Here is an 18078-nt window from a genome sequence, read left to right on the forward strand (position 1 = left end):
ACCACTGATGAAGCTGCTTGAAACTGATTTCAGCACCAATGCCAGAGCAGGACCCTACTGCTGCCTGTTCCCTGTTCTGAAAAGTGACCATTAAGCCTTAGATGTTATTTCATATATTTTAATCAGCTTTCTGTCCACCAGAGGATCTTTCCTACAGTTCTCTGGAATTTACCAGTCCTCTGGTGGCTCTAACAAGTTACATGACTTAGCCAGCAGTTCTGCAGTTTTATAGACAAGCTCCTTCAGAACCTTTGGGTAAACACCAGCTGGTCCTGATGATTTACTGTTAACATCCTAACTGACCTACTTTAGTTTAGTACTTCCTGTATACTTACTTCAGATAGATCTAATTACAAAGAATGTATAAGGTATGAGAATCGACACATTCAGTTGCAAAGACAAAGGCAGAGAATTCATTACACCTTCTGAAGTATGACTTTATTCGAGTGTCCCTTTTTGTATATTTTTTTTTTAAAGATAGCCAGTACTTTTTGGATTTCATAAAAATGCACCAAATTGTCTCTGACATACTTTGTGTATTTCTATCAGATACCTGTGCAGAATGTTAACATTTTAATGAATCTGTATAATAGTGGTACCTTGGCATTCTTAAGTGTAGATTAAACAACATACTTGCTTGTGAGAGCAGAGGACTCCATGATTTTTTTGAGCTCCGCTTACATTTCAGTGTACTAAAAAAACTGTTCAAAAGGCTGTGATTAGGAATAATTACTGTGGACAGCTGCATTAAGGTCAAAAAGGCAATTTGCATAAACTGAAACACAGGGAGTTGTGAAAGTCAAAGCCTGCATCCTTCTGGGTAATGCCAGACAAGGCAATGGTATGAAGTCAATTATTTAGGAATTTGAACATCCTGTAGTAGAATGGGAATAACAGTTTTCTAAGTACTTGCTAAATAACACTCTGTAGGGAAGCTTAATATTAAATATGTATAGAAAATAAAGTCCCGAACTGGAAGCAGCAGGATTTGAGGCACTCACTTCCAGAAGGGTTAAGGGACTTGAATTCTAACGGGATCTGATGTGAGCTGCAGTTTACTCAGCGTCTTTGAGAATGAAATTATCAATCTGCAGATGGAAACTCTAATACCTAAAATAACTTTCTGAAACACTTAAGTATTCTTTGGCTTAAGGTGCAAGGGGTAGAGGGATTATGATCTTGCCTAAGATAATAGACAAGAGGCTATGTCAGAGTTCAGGTGTTTAGATCACTACTGAATTAGATCTCATCCAACTGACTAGCACATTAGGTTTCATGAATGCTGCCTTGAAATACATGCAACAATCACTTGATTGCCACATGCCTGCAATTTCAGTCATTTATTATGCATTGCTCTTTAAGGAGAAATCAAGATTTCCCGTAAACACTTTGAAGAAGCTTTTAAGAAGGTGAAATCTTCAGTATCAAAAAAGGTAAGACTCATTACTCCCCTGGGAAGGATTCTCTTTATGCTGGAGACTGGTGGGAATAGTTAAGGTTGCAGTATACTTGCATGTATTTCAAACTGACACTACATGTTTCTGGATTAAACAAACCTGATGTTTTTTACAAGACCAGAAATTTAAGTGTCCCTGTTCAGCTACAGGTGATGCATTGCATGTAGATGGATGACCATGCTTTTGAGGTTGTCTTCTAGTATGGCATCTTGGAATTCTTACTGACATTCCCAGATTAGTTATTGACCTGGCCCTAACTTGTGTCTGTAGAATTTTCAGTTAAAAGTCAGGGCCTTTAGAATGGACTGTACCTTGCCACCACCTTTTTTCCCCTCAAGATGGATGTAACACCTAAAGATGCTCAACCCTTTCTGTTAATGTGCAAAAGACATCATTTTAAGATAGGACATAAAACACACTATCATCTTACTTATTTCTTATCATTCCTTTCATTATTTGCATTTGTCAAGGAAGTTTGTCTTAAAGGTTTCCTTATGGCCTGTTCTTTTAAACAACTGAAAGGAAAGCTGTGCCATCATCCTAATTACTGTAATTAAGTAGTTAATATATATGGGAATTGTTATTGCTGCAGAGCTTTTGTGTATAGGCGTTTGTGTTGCCAAGAGTATACTGCAGCTAAAATACATTAATATATTCACTTTGAATACAGCCAGAGAGAAGTTAATTATTTCCCTTCATTATTATTGTATGTTGATGGTTGGTGACCTTTTCAAAAATGGCCCATTAAAGATGGCATTGGTGGTTCTTTTCTTCCCCTTTGCTAATCACTAAGCAAACAGTTTAGAAACAGCAGCCACAAATGCTTAAAACATCTATTCTAATACAGTAGGCACTGGCAAGTATTAGGGTATCCTCCTTCTGGCTCTTAAGAGTTAACTAGAAATGTAATTTTGCATCTCAAAGACAGCTTAAATATCACATATCAGAGCCCTGTATTTCAGTTACATCCATCTGAAGAATTTTCAGTTAAGTATTTTGAAATAACTTTTGGAGTACAAGATATTCGTCTCCCATTTCCAGATACTACTTCCTATCTAATAAACAAATTCCATCTGACAAACTCTCTACAATCCTTCCTTTGAATACTGGAAAATAAAAAAAGCTGCATCTGATTTAGTGCTTCTAATTCTTATTCTCTCTCCCACACACATCTGAGTTCTGATAACTTGCTTTTGGTTTAATTGACTTGAGACAAACTAAAGTATGTTGTTCTTACAGACATCACCTTCTGAAGCCAGTTTTCTCAGTGGAAGTTAACATCTCTGTTCTTCAAAACTAAAACTAACATTTTTAGTGACTAGTGAAAAGGATTAAGGAACAGTTAGTTAAGTTACACTAGTAAAAGGTCTTGTCTGTTCATTTTGGTAGAACTGGATGGGGAGTAAAGTGTCAATTCAGCAGCTCCCCTGGTAAAGTGGGCAGCTGCAATTTGAGCCTGGCATGGCAATATTAAGTGTAAGAACTCTGCCAGAGTCTCATGTTAATTACATACCATTGGTGGCTATCACTGGAGAGCCTCATTTATAAGCCAGGGTGGTGGGCTTTTGCTTCATTTAGAGTTTTTCTTGTAAATGTTTTAAAATACAGCTAGTGGCTCATATAGCTTGTTTGTTTCACTTTGTTAATACTACACATAAAGTCACTTTTAAACATTGTATTATTTTTAACTATTGTCTGAATTAATTTTTCCTCTTACTTGGCACTGTTAGGACCAAATAATGTATGAAGAACTGCATCAGTCACTGCACAGGTGATACATTTGGATAATTCCCAAAAAAACTTGTTCTGCATTGGTGGAAAGTCTGCAATACCTGTGCCTGATTTCAAGAGACAGGTTGGAAAAGAAGCTGTATTGAATCTCTCTCCACTTTTTCAACTGTACCTGAAAAAGGTCATCATAACCTACTGTTCTAAACCATGCTTAGTTTAACTGTTTCCAGAATAAACGATGCAGTACACCCTTCCTGCATATCACCATTTACTTCTTAAAAATGAATGCTTTTAGTGCTGAAGAGCTAATAACCATTCTGATATATTTGGTGCCTTTAATCAAAAATCCCTTAGAGGCCAACACTTCAAAGTGTTTACATTGCTCAAATAGCTGTTTTCAACCTTAGCTATTTTCATTTATGTTTTTCAAGGACTCTGGAAGAACTACTGGGAGAAAAGAGCTGTGAAAGTAGACTGGGAAAGTGCTGCACTGTATGTTACCATACTATTACTCACGCCTTTCCCAAACAGAGTGACACATTATGATTGTGCCAGCACAGGTTCTCAGACAGCTAACAGCTTGCTTTCACCTTATCAACAGAAACTATCCACAGATGGCAAGCTGTCTAGAAAGTTTGGAAATCTGCAAAGTGCTGCAATACTATGGTTTGACAGCCACCTAAGAAACCTTTGAAACAGTAAGAGTGATCTAACAAGCTGGCTCTTTATTTTTTTTTAAACTATAGATTTGAATTTAAGTGTTTTGATATCCTCTGGAGGAAGAAGAATGTTACTGTTTTATGAAACAGGCCAAGAGCCTCTTTTTTAAAAAACAAACAAACAAGAAATTCCATCTTGGAAAGAGGGTCATAACTTCCAGCATCAGCAAACTTGGAAGTATCTCAGTTCAGACAAAACACGGAAATGTGCCAGAGCAACTAATCTCAGAAGCCTACAAATCTTAATGGATTTTTTTTACCACTGTCAGCGTTCTACAAAATTCTTTAATCATTAATCTCAGTTCCTATCTTGAATCAGTCTTATTCATCCTAAAACCACTGCAGCCATCAGCCAAGGATCAGAAGAGGAAATGGATCATATCTGCTAGCAAATTTCACAGAGTCTTAAGTTTGATGACACCAAACTTGAAAAATTTAGTCATTAATTTTCCATATAAAAAAACAGTAAAATAGTTGTTGTAAGCAACATTTATTCTGTAAGCATCTTCCCTACTTTACCACTTAAGAGGGAAGAGATCATTTAATCTCCTACTCAAGTCATAATTCATTTAAAGAAGTTGTCATGCTTTGCTAGATGTGACTCTGAACAACCTGATCTAACTTTAAGACTGACCTTGCCTTGAGAGGGACTAGTGCCTTGTATCTTAGATTCTTCTCTCTGAATTGCCATCTGACAAAGATATTGCACATTGTTCCCAAGGGTAAGTGTGGAAGGCTATTACAAATATCTAGTCACCAGACTTGTGTTTTAAAATTACTGACACTCACGGTAACTGGTACTTTGGACAATATGGTCTAATATTCCCAGTGACTCGAGTTGTGGCCCATCCCTGCATGTAAAGCAGATTATATGTCTGCTTTTAATTGTAAATCAGGCTTGGAGCTTCAGGAATTACTGTGATTCCCAGCAATCTAAGATGAAGGATCACCATTTTATCTCACGAGTATTTTCACTGGTGGATTTTACATTACTGTGAGGCAATGCAATCAGTACATATCAGTTCAGTGACTAATTTTACATTAAAATCATACCTAGATGTCATGTACAGAACTATATAAGAACTATCTCTGTTACATAAACTTCTTCCTGATTTAGCTCTAAATCTACAACTTTACAGGTTTACCACCCTTCTTAAATAGAAGTGTTTTGCTTTATAGGAAGCTACAATTGTGTGAAAGTAAGCTGTAAGCTGTTTTAGTACAATACTCACTTTGCTTGAGTGTTCAAGAGCTGACCAATGGAAAAAAAATCAAGCAGGAGCCCCATGAAAACAGTATATGATACCTCAAATACCAATTTTTAAACTGTCACCCATTCTGCCTTTAGATATGGTAATTCTCAAATCAGGAATTTAACTGTCTAACAGTGATACAACTTCAGTGATAGGATTTAGAAATGTTTGTCATCCTTTCTTGGAAAAAAAAATGTGGCAAGCCAGCCCCTCCTTACAGTTGAAAATAACCACATGAATGATTTCTCCTTTATGGATATATTGAGGAAAATCCTGCTACCATACCTAAGGATACCTGCAGCTGAATTTATGAAGGAGTGAAGTCCTCAAGCCCTGGCATATTCACCTGAGAATTTTCTCCTCCTCACCTCTGAAGATGATGTTACTCCTGTGTATATATACGGAGCAAGAAAGCAAGGTGGGACTTGCAAGGCAAGACTAAGAAGGAAATACTATTAAGTAGTAGTAACAATATTATCTTGTCAGGAGTTCTAACACAAACACGTTTAACATACAAGGTGTCTGATGAACATTCTTAACATGTGATAGTAGAAGAGGAAGTGGGGCACAGGAGGGCTTGAATTTACAAGAAAATCTTGAAGGGCAGAAAAAGCCAGATCAGTTAAGTGTCCGTGTCCTGTTTGCTTACCTTGTCTGGGCTACATATGCATCAGGGAACACACATGGGCAGGCAGCTGAACTCTTATCAACTGTTCACGCAAGAAAGTGCTGCATCCACACTGCTACTTGTTCTTGTTGGAAATTCTGCTTAGGTTATAGTACTTATAACTAAAAACCCAACTTGATAAGAAATAAAATGCAAGATCCCTTACACTTCTACACAGAAAATGAGAATTGTTTTAAGTAACAAGCTTTTTCATGCAGTAGAGACCACTACTTTGTTCTGCATCTGCAGCTAGTGCCCCTCCTAGCAGACATGCCTGAAGGAGGTTTTCCTTCTAGGCATCTTGTTTCTGTTGTGAAAAGATCAAGAAATTGTTTATCATGCCATTCTTCTCTCCCTTTTCCTCAGGCTAGCCACGTAACTAAATCACAAAAATGATTCTGTCCTGGAGCATATTAGGTGCTAACTTAAGCGTGGGTAAGGGGCAGAGGCAATGCAGGGAACTGTCAGCAATAAAAAAATTTCTGTTTTCATTCTTGGCTCAATAAGAAATTTTTTCCAACATTTTTATCCTCACTGAAGTCTTGTATACCATTGTAGGCTTGATTGTGAAATAGAGGATTTTTGATAGAGACGAGCTACTTGTGTGCAGAGTTGCAGGTTGCTATACTAAAGACATTTCTACTTGATTTAGACACTATTTGTCAGTTGGTTTTCCTAGTATGTTGCAGAAGTAATCTTGGCAGACCCAGAAGCAGCTCCTGGGCTTTGTGATGTGCAAGCTGAAACAGCAGAACTTGCTTTGCCTTAAGTCTTTTGAGACACTTCCAAATTACAGGGGAGTACACTTTCCAAAAGCCATGTCTTAGACCACTTATCATGCAAGATTGCTACCTGAAAGCGACTTTTCTCCTGTTTGTCCAACAGGGTTAGTATGGCAGCCTGCAATCTACAGCACTGACATTATTGTTTGTTGAACCTCACTAAGGAATGAACAGCTTTTAATTTCTACTGTGGCATGTCAACTCAGATGATACAAGAACTCATGCCAAGGAGGCAGAGGGGAACCACTGAGCTCATTATCTAAGTGTCCACTTACCTAGAACAGATCCATTTCTATACATGTGTAGACTCTAAGTATGTGCTACATACCTGCTGGCTACATTTAAATACTTCAGAGGAATTCTGAGACACAGAACCAAGTCTTAACTACTTTTCAACTGACCTCTGGTTCCAGGTATGAAGCCTTGCCCTGGATGTGAAGTAGAGAGCTCTGTAGCCAGAAAGATGCACCCATTTAACACATGTTAATTGGCCACTTGTGGAACAGACAGGTTCCACAGCGAAACAAGAATGCTAGAGGCAGGAGTTGTTTTGAAAGAGAAATATACCCACACCTGTCCTGTGAGAATGCTCATGCCTAGTATGATCAGATTCCAAGATGCATTACTTACTCTACTTAAGTGGCTTCACATAAGTGTGGGGGGGTGAGGGGAGATGGTGTTAAAAGCCATGTAAGGCAGTTTATTCTGAAAACTATGTTACTCTGAAAGCTCTGAAGGGGATTGAGCTCTGCACAATTTAATTGCAGCTAAAATATTTAGATGGTACATTTAACACAGCTGACCCAAAGTCAGCAGCGTTTTGACAGTTAAACTCCTGGCTAATTTCACATAAAGGAGAGGTTTGCCAAACAAACTAGTAAGATGCTTTAGGTACACAGAAAGGAACAAACCCTAACAAGCATGTAGAAAGGACAAAGTTAACTTATTTCATCTGAATAGATTCATAAAAAAAAATATAGTTAGGTTAACTGTCAGGGTTCTTAATGCTCTTTAGGTTTAATTTGTTCTTCACTGGTTAGTCACAGCTCCCTCCCAACTTCCAGATAAAATATTTCAAAAAGTATACTAACCTATTTCTAACAGATATTTTAGTAGCATTAATGAAAATTATTTAATTCCTTAAAAACCAGTAACTAGATGGTTCACATGTATTTTTAAAAAATTTAATATTTCTTATTTCTGTGACATGCCTTTGGACTAACCACATTATAACTATGACTGGAGAAAATTAGTTAATTCATTTAAAAAATATCAAACCCGTCCAGTAGTCCAGCTACTCTTAATGGTAAGCCCTCAACACTGAAGAGATTTAATTCTACCTTTTGTTTCTTAAATTCACCAGTCATGCAGAGGTGGCTTAAAAAGAAACTGTTTTGCAGCTTAAGCCTATTCAAGTCTTTCAAAGTCAGTTTTCATCCAAATAGAAAGGAAAGGCAATGATTCTTTACAGTTCATCTATACCACTATTGAATAGAACAGGTCTTACATCTGCTTTAGAAATACCAAATTTCTCTAAAGCTTAAGTCCTTCAGCATAAAAGGACCCGTCAAAAATTCACCCAATATTACTTTAATCTTTGCTTTTTAATCAGACATAAACAGTATTGGATAAAGTATATTTTGACATTACACTCTACCCTGAGCAATATGCTGGCTAGCTAGCCTGTTATTGGCTTCACAATGAAGTCACTTTAAGTGGTTAGCACACTTTCATACCACTTCTATTGCTTAACCACAGGTAAGGGCCCACGCTTAAACAAAACACACATTAAAAACAGGGCTGCAAGCAAGCAAGGGTCAAGATGTACCAACATATTCTTGTTAGGCACTCAGCTGCTTCCAAAAAAGTCACAGCCACCAAAACATGAATTAAAGGCATCTAAAAAATAAGTTACAGCAGACCAGTGTGGACAGCAGCTAAGACTTCCACCTTGATCAGATTCCATCTTTCAGATAAGTGAAGAACATACCATAGGATCACCATTTGAGATTTAAGGGCCATCTGTAGCCATCTTTGACAGCTTAAAGCCATCATCAATGCATTAGATGATAGATGGCAAATACACTGTGCTGAGGTATGTAGAGATTCTTCAGTGTTGAAGAAGTCTATCTTTTCTCTGTTTCCAATTTAAAAACTTAAGCAGGACATTTGATCTCACCACATTTTAATATATAAGGACAAATGTTTATGTAGGGTACTGTAGGTTTATGGAGCAGGGGGGATGGGGGGCAGAATGGAAATCAAGATCATTTAGCAAAACCCTTCTGTGTACCCAAATGATTAATATGCTTAATAGGTAGAATTGTCAGTGGTTGTAGCTAGCCTTGTTTGCCAGAACAATATCTGATTCAATTGACTAATTTTTCCATACAAGTCAGATTTCCAAATGAGTATAAATATTTATAGATTGAACATTTAAAACCATGGTAACAGCAGAACCAACTAGGACAAGCCTAATCATTTTTCTTTGCAGATGTGAGAAACTCAAATGTAACAATATTTTTACCATATGAAAAACCTAATCAGTCACATTGTTACCTAGTGGCTTTCACAAGAGGGTTCTAAATGCTGCCTGCTCAAGCTGTATGCTAACACAAGCAGCTTAGGCAGTAGGTGGGGACCCACAGAGCTGGCAATACCCTTGAATTCCCCACCTTTTTAACAAGGAAACCACACAAGCCATCTCAAAGATGCCAGCTTCATTCTGATAGATTGTTCCTTTAAGGTACTTTCCATAGAAAAGGCAGAACTTTAACAGTGCTTCAAATGACACATTACATATTTAAACAAAAGCAGACTTAACATTTCTGTGCAAATTTAGTTCTTCCACCCCTAAGTTAGGAAACAGGTTCAACAGAAGGCTGAAGTTAACAAATCATGTTAGTTTAGAATTAACAGGTAAGTACAGCATTTTAATACTACAGTCATCTAAACAGCATTGTGGGCAGTGTACTACATTGAGAACTCATAAAATAGTAAGAGTCAGACAGGCATTTTATACAGAGTTAACACCTGCCAAAGTAAATTCTGTAACAAAGTGATTTAGCATTATGCATATAACACTGATCCTTAGGCAAACATACACACATGAAACCAATAAATCTGAGGACTGCAAGGAATGTTATGTTATAGCTGGTGGGAGTCTGCTACAAAATCCTTAAGGATGCATTGCTGTGTTGCTGTAGATCTTAATTCAGGACACTGGTGAACTGCTTTAGCAAGAGACCTTATACCAGCCACTTTAAAGCAAGCAGACATTTCAAAGTTTTTTGGTTGGCAGAAGCTTAATCTTGCTTCACTTCACCCTTTAATTGCCTTTTCATACGTGAATATGGGCTGATTGTGTCATCCATCACGAAGTCATACAGTACTTTTATCCAAGAGTTATATTGTGGCAGGTTGTCATAGTATTCAGCTGCTATCTTCTTCACCTAAAGAGGAGATATGAGGTTTATTTGCTGTTTATATTAGTGCCAATCATGACAACTTGAGAGTCCTCAATCTGTAATGCAATGCAAAGCACTAGAAGTTTCATTTTAGATGTTGGATTGTACAGGAAAGGCTACTAGCACCACAGTGTGAAGGTTTCTTGAAGGAAAAGGCAACTCCTTTGCTGGTGAAGTAAACTTCACATGAAACCTTTATATTGAAGCTAACCAGAACTCTGCTAACACTCTGAAGTCTGCTCACTGTGCTACCTACGAATGATGTAGCTCACAAAAGCAAGCAGTTTGGTTGCTAGTGGAAGTGGGTGACTCAGTTCAGTGCTGACTCACAGGTTTAAGAGTATCACTAAAAAGGATGTTGCAAGTTCTAGGAAGCAATGTTTAAAACAAGCTATTTTTACATGTAGTTTCAAGCTTCAGCACTTGGAAGAAAAAAAAAAAAAAAAAACATATTTCTGAAGAACATCTTGTTTCTGAAGACAGACATTAAAGAATATCAACTGCTTCCAAAGACTTAATTCTCAGATATACATGCTGACAATACCAGTTTTAAACTAAGAGAGCTGGAGTTTAAGTTAGATATCGTATCCTTACTGATATTTAAGGCCAACCACCTAAAGCCTTAAAAAGGTAAACAGAAAAACTTTTTTCACTAAATTCCATAGTTTTAGACAGAATAAAAATATTAATCTGTATAAGCAAACAAACCAACCCAAGATATTTGCATGTCTGATTTGGAGCTGAAGATCGTTTTGATCTGTTATCACACCTATAGATTAGTGTATCTAGCCAGTATACTTTTATTCATCAGTAATTACTCTCAGCTCACCAGCACCCCAGCTGGAATCAAGCCTTCAGTACTTCAGTGATCTTTAGCACTCAGCATAGCAGAGTCCAGTCCAATCAAATTAACTACACTGTTGCAAAAGAAGGCTTTGTTTTCTTATTGGAGCTGTGGATTAAGAGTTCTGTAGCAGAGCTAGGTATTTACCTCTGCAATTAAATACTTGAAAAAAAATCATTCCATATTTACAGCTTAAGTACTGGTACATGAAGTGAAATCCTCATTCACCAGCACAGATCTAATCAAAGGTGAGTTAAAGCAACTTTAGCTGTATTGAAAAGATGAAACCAACAAATAAGAAATCATCCATCTTTTTCAAAAAAAACCAACCCCCAAACAAATAAAATACAAAAACAGTCTCAAACCAATTACAGAATTTAACTTTCATGCTAAAGCAGCACTGGAGTAGTTATTTCATCTACAGTTCCACCATGGACAACAGAAATAACAAATCGAGTTTAGACTTCACCAGCCACAAGCTTACAAGGTCTTACTATTACCAAGTGCAGTAACAAAGCTACAAGACCAACACCACCGCTAGTGTCAAATTTCAAATTTAGTGTCTGATGAAAACCACTTTTCACTGAAGAGGAGTTTCAGGTGTAGCCCTGGAAGCCTGTGTTCCCATGCTCCAATTGGGAAACACTTATGCAATGAGAATTGTGCTCCTGCTATAACAGAAACCAGCAAAGATTGAAGTGGGGAGAAAATAGTTTGAAAAGTCACATCTGCTACTCATACACATGTGATAGGTCTAAGTCTTAGCTTTGAAGCCTTAATTCTGTCAGCATACAGCTGATACTTATTTAGGGTTCAAAGGTTCTCACTAGAGGAAACTGAGCTGCTCCAAAATAGAAAGCTATTAAACATTTGTCAACAGAACAACAAACACTAGCAGTATCTCAAAACCCTTTCTTTTCCCCACCAGCAAATGTCAGTGATAGAGACTGAAGGATAAGCATGGGTTCCAATATTGTCCTTACGATTTCAAAGACAACAAACTTCTGAAGTTAGCTGTGACTTCTTAACTAGTTTTCTGCATACTTACAAACTGAAGAAATCAGAAGGCTGATAGTAATTACAGAAAACTAAAGTTCATGCAAAGCATTAAGACACGCATTTCCTCCCCTCTCCTTTTATGGAAGAGGCTTGAGCTGCCAGCACAGTGGACACTTGTTCAGGATACCACTAAAATGCTAAGTAATAACTCCCTTCCTCACTCAACTAAAAAAAAAAAAAAAAAAAAAAAAAAACCACCACACCACACAAGAACAATTTTTATCTCCCAACTTCATCTCCTAACTAACAGTGTTCGACCTGATTTGGAAGTTAAAGGGCTTATTTTAAGAAAAATTAACAACAACCTTGGAAGTAAACTTACCAGTGGAAGGCTCTTGCCAGGAATATTGGGGAAGTCATGATGTTCATTGTGATAGCCAACATTAAAAGTGAGCAAATTAAGTGGCCCATAGTAGGAATATGTCTCATGCCCTTTTAAAAACATATAATGTTCAGCTATGAAGTGTCCTGAAATCGGGTGCAACCCAAGTCCAAGTACTGAACCAGCAAGCATGTAAAATGTGGATTTGACCCCCCATAAATAATATATCACAACATCAAAGGAAAGCTGAGCCAACAAATTGATTATTTCAAGTCGAGTAATGGGCTTGGGATTGATGCAGAGAGGTCTAATCGCATAGAAAAAAGGCTGCAGGACAATCCATATGAACTTCCTAAAACGGGTACAGAAAAACCAGCCTTCAAAGTTGGTAGGAATGTCCACATCAATTCCATCGCCTCCTAAGTAACGATGATGATCCATGTGGTATCTCTTGAAAGATATGGAGTATGGGAGACCAAGAGGGAGGTTGGCAAATATTCCAAACCATCGATTCCACATTGCTTTGCTGTTGCCAAAGGCACTATTGTGAGAGATCTCATGAATAGCCAGAGTCATGGAGTGGCTAATACAGCTTCCAAAAACATACGCCCAGAAGATTACCCATTTCCAGTCCAAGTCTTTAACTAGATAAAATGCAGTCAACTGAGCAAGAACCATCAGCACAACCACCCAGATCAAGTTGTAGTCTGGCTTCATCAATGCTTTTATCTCTGGATGTTTAGCTAGATGGGAAAGAATTCAACGAAAAAGGAATTACTCAGAAACTCTCCTCATGGCCAGCTATCCCACATAGATTATAAAAGCATATATAGTCATTTCTTCCCTTCCTCCGAATTGGGATTTGTCTGTAAAGGTAATGAAAACGCACCACCTTTCCACTTGTGACATTTATTGCTATAACAAATCCTCTAGCACTAAATCATTTTGGATTTGTTCTGTTGCTCAGCAACTAGACACGCATATGGCAAGCACCAGTACCACCTCCGAGCTACGCGGGAAGGAAATGGCTTCGAACCGACAACCCACCAGTAACTCAGACGAGCTCAAATAAGCTGAGGTCAGATTTAGTCTTCTTGAAAACGCGGTTAATTCACCGCCGGTGTTGGGTGCCGCGGTGACCTCTACGCACGACGCCACTTATCTATACTGACCCGCAGACGCCCGTCCCTTCAGCTCGCTCCGCACTCGCGGGAAGGGCTCCGGGGGGGGCGGCAGCTCCGGCAGCCCCCGCCGGGAGGGGTGACCGCGCCGCCCGCACCGCCGCCCGGCAGCCTCCGGCACGGCTCGGCGCTCGCTTCGTCGCTCAAAATGGAAGCGCGGGCCGCCCGCCCCGCGTTTTGGGGCTCAGGCTCTGCTCCCCGCTCCGCTCCCCTCCCCCCCCCCGCACACCCCGTTCCTTCCCTTCCCCTCCCCCGACAGCGCCGCCAAGGCGGCGGCTCCCGCCCCCACGCCCGCGGCCAGCGCCGCTCCCCTCACACGGGCCCGGCCCGACCTTGGCCCCGGCCGCACGGAGCGGCCGCCCCCCCGCCGGGGCTCCCCCAGGGCCGGCGACGAGGGTCGGGCCCTCCGCCGCGGCGCCTTCCCCGCGGCGCCCCCCGGCGCGGGTGGCTGGCAGCCATTTTGTGGGGTGTCGTCCTTCAGTCCGTCGTCCCCCCCCCGCGCCCGCCACGCAGCCGGCGGCAAAGGAGCGGGCGGCACCGTCGCCACCCTCCCTCCTCCTCACCCAGGATCTCCTTGCGGCGGTCGGCGTGAGGCTGGTCCGTGTAGACCCACTCGAAATCCTCTCTGGCAACGGTGTTACCCATCCCGACGCCGTCCGTCTGCCTATCTCTCTGTCTATCCGCCCGCTCGGCTCCGCAGCGCCCGGCGCCCCCCAGCACCGCGCTTTATAGCGCCGCGGAGGCGGTTCGGAGGGCGTCCCGCCCACCACCCCGTCCTCTCTGCCCATTGGTTGCTGCCGGTTGTCAGGGCTGACAGGCCCCACCCCCGCCGGCGGGGGCCTGGCCGGGCGGGGCGGGGCGAGGCGCCCGGCGAAGCCGTCGCCTGTGGGGCCGCGTGGCGGCTCCCCTCAGCCCTCTGCGCCGTCCCGGGGGAGGAACGGGCAGCAGCCCCTCAGCGCCCGCTTCCGCCGGAGGGAAGTCGTGCGTGGGTACGTGTGTGTGTGTGTGTGTCCCACTTCAGGGGACAAGTCTCACTGCTCCGCCCGGGCAGGCTGCGGCTGAGCTCCCCGGCCTTCCCGCTGGAGGCGGCGTGGTAGGCTTGCGACCAGCGCCAGCCGCCCCGCGCGTCCGTGGCGGCCGCGTGGGGATGGGGTACGAAGTGTGGGATGAGGGGCCGTGACGCGCTGAGGGGAGCAGGGCGCGGGGAGGCACTGAGCGCCCCTCTCAAAGCGGCAGGGTCGCTGCCTGCCTGCGCCGCGGGTGCCTTTAGTAGCGCCGCGTGCGTAGCTAATATTTAAGGAGGGAGAAGGAAATTCTCGGCCCGTGGCGCCGGCCCTGCCTCCGGGAGCCCTGCGGCGCCGAGGCGCTGGGGGAGCGCGAAGCTCCTTCACCCGCCACCGCGGCAGCGGGGCGGGGCCGGCCTGCCAGAAGCCGGGCGGGCGAAGCCCCCGCAGCTCATCCCCGCCTCCCGCCTCCCCTGCCCGGCCTCCTCCCGCCCGCAGCGCGGCCTGCCGGAGGGATCTGCCCCTCTCGCTCGCTGGGACAACCTGCCCAGAAGCCGCCGCAGGCGGCCGGGCAGTCTCATCCGACTCGCTTTCGCGAGACTGGAAACAGAAACAGCATCTTACAGCGGCTCTTTAATATAAACACCTTTTCTTTTCCAAAGGTAAGAGATGTGTGGTTGTAAGGACTAGCTACCATTTGCCCAAAATCTACATTTCTATAAGCTGCCTAGAGATACTGAACTACAACTAAAAAACATCTGTGCCAAGGTCTCCCGTTTTCTTCACTTTCTGTGCTAAGATATTTTAAGAACTTCTTTGACAAATTCCTCTGTAAGAACTAAACTCCATTTAATCTGACCCTAGATCTGTTTCTCATATAATATTGACTGTGGGCAGTTCAGTTACAAAGATTACTTTATGTAGAAGTTGAATGACTACTTGCTTGGAATTTTAGTTGTCCATAAATCCACTAAAATTAAAATAATCTGAATCTATAATAGTGATAAAAACAACAGAGGAAGTAATCGCAAAGTAAATTAGACCTTATCTACTAATGTAATATGAACATCTCAAGGTTTATGTTGCATCACTTAAAATTTATTAGTAATAATGAATAAAAAAGGCTGATAAGTACTAGCTGCTAAAAGCCCCATGTACAACTGGGGGAATGTAGGGGAAATACAATCCCTGCTTGAAAATGTTTACAGTCTAAAATAATGGACAAAGCACGGGATCTATGAAACGTAACAACTTTGTGATTTTTTTTTACATGCATTTTTAATCTGTGTGTATCAGGATGTGAATTAGCTGTGAAAAAGGGAGCAAGTGGAGATGAAAAAGTTTATTCACAGCTTTTCTCTCCTTAGCCACATGACCTGAATTTTATAGACTTTGTGAGGACGGCTACAGAATAAGAGACAAAACAGATGTTTAGATTTTGTCAAGGCATTTTCTCCTTGCAAGGGATGTTCAGTTTTACTTTTTGCTCCGTGATCACTTCACAATAAACCAGGAAGTGCTTTTGAGTTACCACTGCAGAAGCTGACTGCAAAATTGCCAGGATCACAAGTGTTTCACTCAACTGCACTCTAAACACTGTACATGTTTCTGAAAATGTTCCCTTCTAGTTGTAGCTGAAGTATTAGCACTGCTATCCATCCTTGCGCTGAAGACCTTCTCATGCGTGGGAAACATCCTGCCAAAAGAACGAATGAATGCTTCTGCAGATAAGAAAGATTGCAGGAGTCAACAGGAGCATTGGAGGAGAGACAGAATATCAAGAGTTCAGCACACAGAGGCAGGTTTACAGCACTGCAAATGTACGGAGGTTTCTAAATGGTCACAAGATTCGGTAGGGTAATTATATAGAAGATCCCAGATTTAGAAATTAAACATTCCACAGCAGCCAAACAAGGCTTAAACAACTAAGAAAAATATGAAATGTGAAAGTTTTGGAAAATGTAATTGCTCAAGTGTCCTGGAGTGCAAAGTGGTTTTTCCTATTTAATCACTAAGTCTTTCTGGTTTAAGCAGTCCACGTAACAAATCCACATTTCTTAGATCTTCAGCAAGCTGACAGTTTTTGCATCTGACCGTCTCCCTTCCGAAGACAAAGAGATCCTGTACCTAGCACGACTTAAGCTGGCACAAAGCTAGAACAAAAAATCCTAGAGCATGCAGTTATACATAAACCAAAGCTGGCTGTGCACCCCCATCCAACCAGGAAGGTGAAATCCAGTAAGCACAACTGCAAAAGCAGAGCACAGAGACAAGTGAGCTGGTCCATGTACGGTGCAAAGCAGCACTGGAATGGAACTGGAGACAACTCAGAACAGTTCACAACTAGCAGACATGTTGTTATAAAACACTCCAAACTGAATTTACTTATGAATGAAGTAACAATCTATCCTTGTAATTTGCCAATTACCTTCTTAAAACCACCAGGAACACTAAGAAATCACGTAGTCCTCTCCTGTCTGAAGACACATTTAACTACATCCTATGTCATCCTACCTTCAAGGGGCTCTAGATGTTGAAAATTCCTTAGGCAGCCTTAGTGCTTCCCACAATTAACTGTTGTTAGATCTCAGTAAGACCAACTAAGTTTCTGCTCAATATGGTCTGATTTTTTGTGTTAAGAAACTGTGAAGGCATCCTCGTAACATTAGTGAGCTATTGTGATTAATTTAATGTGCTATGCTGAGAGTGTCAGGGACTCAAGAAGTTAACATTTGTTTCTATCTGTTCTTTAATCTGAGGAATCGATCTTGCTAAGCAGGTAGTCTTTGTTCCTTCAGGGCTTTCATGTATCACATCCATTAGCCCTTGTTTAGAAGGTGCTGGAACGCTGCATTTACATAGAAGCTGTTCAGTTTGGAAAGCAGGACCTGGTTGCAAACAGCTTTTCCCTCAAAAAAGTACCACTGTGGTATCTTCTGATACCATTTTCACCGTGTTCACTAGATAATCAAATTCATAAATAATCCTCAACCCTCCTCTGAAACAAAAAGCAGTTTACAAAGCAAGTTGCTATTTTTAGAAAAAAAAGGAAAGCTTGAAAAGGAAAGCTCACCTCAGTGGTTTTAAGGTGTTTTAAGTAACTGTAACAGATAGGTACTATCTCTTGCAACCGTGAGCCATTCCGTTTCAGCCCTTGCTAGAAGTACCAGAACTGTACACTGCCTGCAAATAAAACGGTTTTTCACATAACTTTGTAAACTACATCTTAGTCTCACTAGTTTGAGGTTCTCCCTTGAACAGCTTATACAATCACTAGTGGCTACTAACACTGTACTTTTTGAGGCCAAAATACCAACTCATGTAAACTTGCATAGAAATTTATAGTTAAAAGTGATGTAGTTTTACTTCAGGTTATTTATCAGCTTGTTCATATATTGCTAAATGCATATTTTTTTATTAAATAAGGGACACGGTGTCAGAAATTAATGTTTCAGCTATTTTTTCCAAACTATTATTTCATTCTGTTTTGTACATTCTAGCTACACCACTAGTGTATATTGTATATTCCAGCCTGAGAGCTGTCTGATAGTCGTGTCTCCCTCCCTCCCTGGGTAGTGAAAACAAAATAGTA

General features: G+C 41.1%; 2 protein-coding genes across 5 annotated transcripts in view; one reads left to right on the forward strand and one right to left on the reverse strand.

Annotated features, from left to right (window-relative positions):
• The window catches only part of NVL (nuclear VCP like), a 42941-nt gene extending 36623 nt beyond the window's left edge, over positions 1–6318 (forward strand). For 3 of the 4 annotated variants that reach the window (XM_042789570.1, XM_042789567.1, XM_042789569.1), the window contains exon 22: positions 1363–6318. In XM_042789570.1, coding sequence (XP_042645504.1) covers positions 1363–1496 — 134 coding nt within the window. In that variant the 3' untranslated portion in view covers positions 1497–6318. The remainder of the gene's footprint in view (positions 1–1362) is intronic. The other variant, XM_042789568.1, reaches the window with a different exon arrangement.
• Positions 6319–9314: 2996 nt separating this feature from the next.
• Positions 9315–14207, reverse strand: DEGS1 (delta 4-desaturase, sphingolipid 1). The gene is made up of 3 exons (XM_032989465.2): positions 14046–14207; positions 12302–13044; positions 9315–10061 (listed from the first exon to the last, which is right to left on the reverse strand). The coding sequence occupies exons 1-3, from the start codon at positions 14125–14127 to the stop codon at positions 9915–9917; spliced, it is 972 nt and encodes a 323-aa protein (XP_032845356.2). The 5' UTR covers positions 14128–14207; the 3' UTR covers positions 9315–9914.
• Between the last annotated feature and the right edge of the window lie 3871 nt (positions 14208–18078).

Source organism: Tyto alba, unplaced genomic scaffold (assembly GCF_018691265.1).
Source record: "Tyto alba isolate M040663 unplaced genomic scaffold, T.alba_DEE_v4.0 Super-Scaffold_16, whole genome shotgun sequence".
Classification (NCBI taxonomy): Eukaryota; Metazoa; Chordata; class Aves; order Strigiformes; family Tytonidae; genus Tyto; species Tyto alba.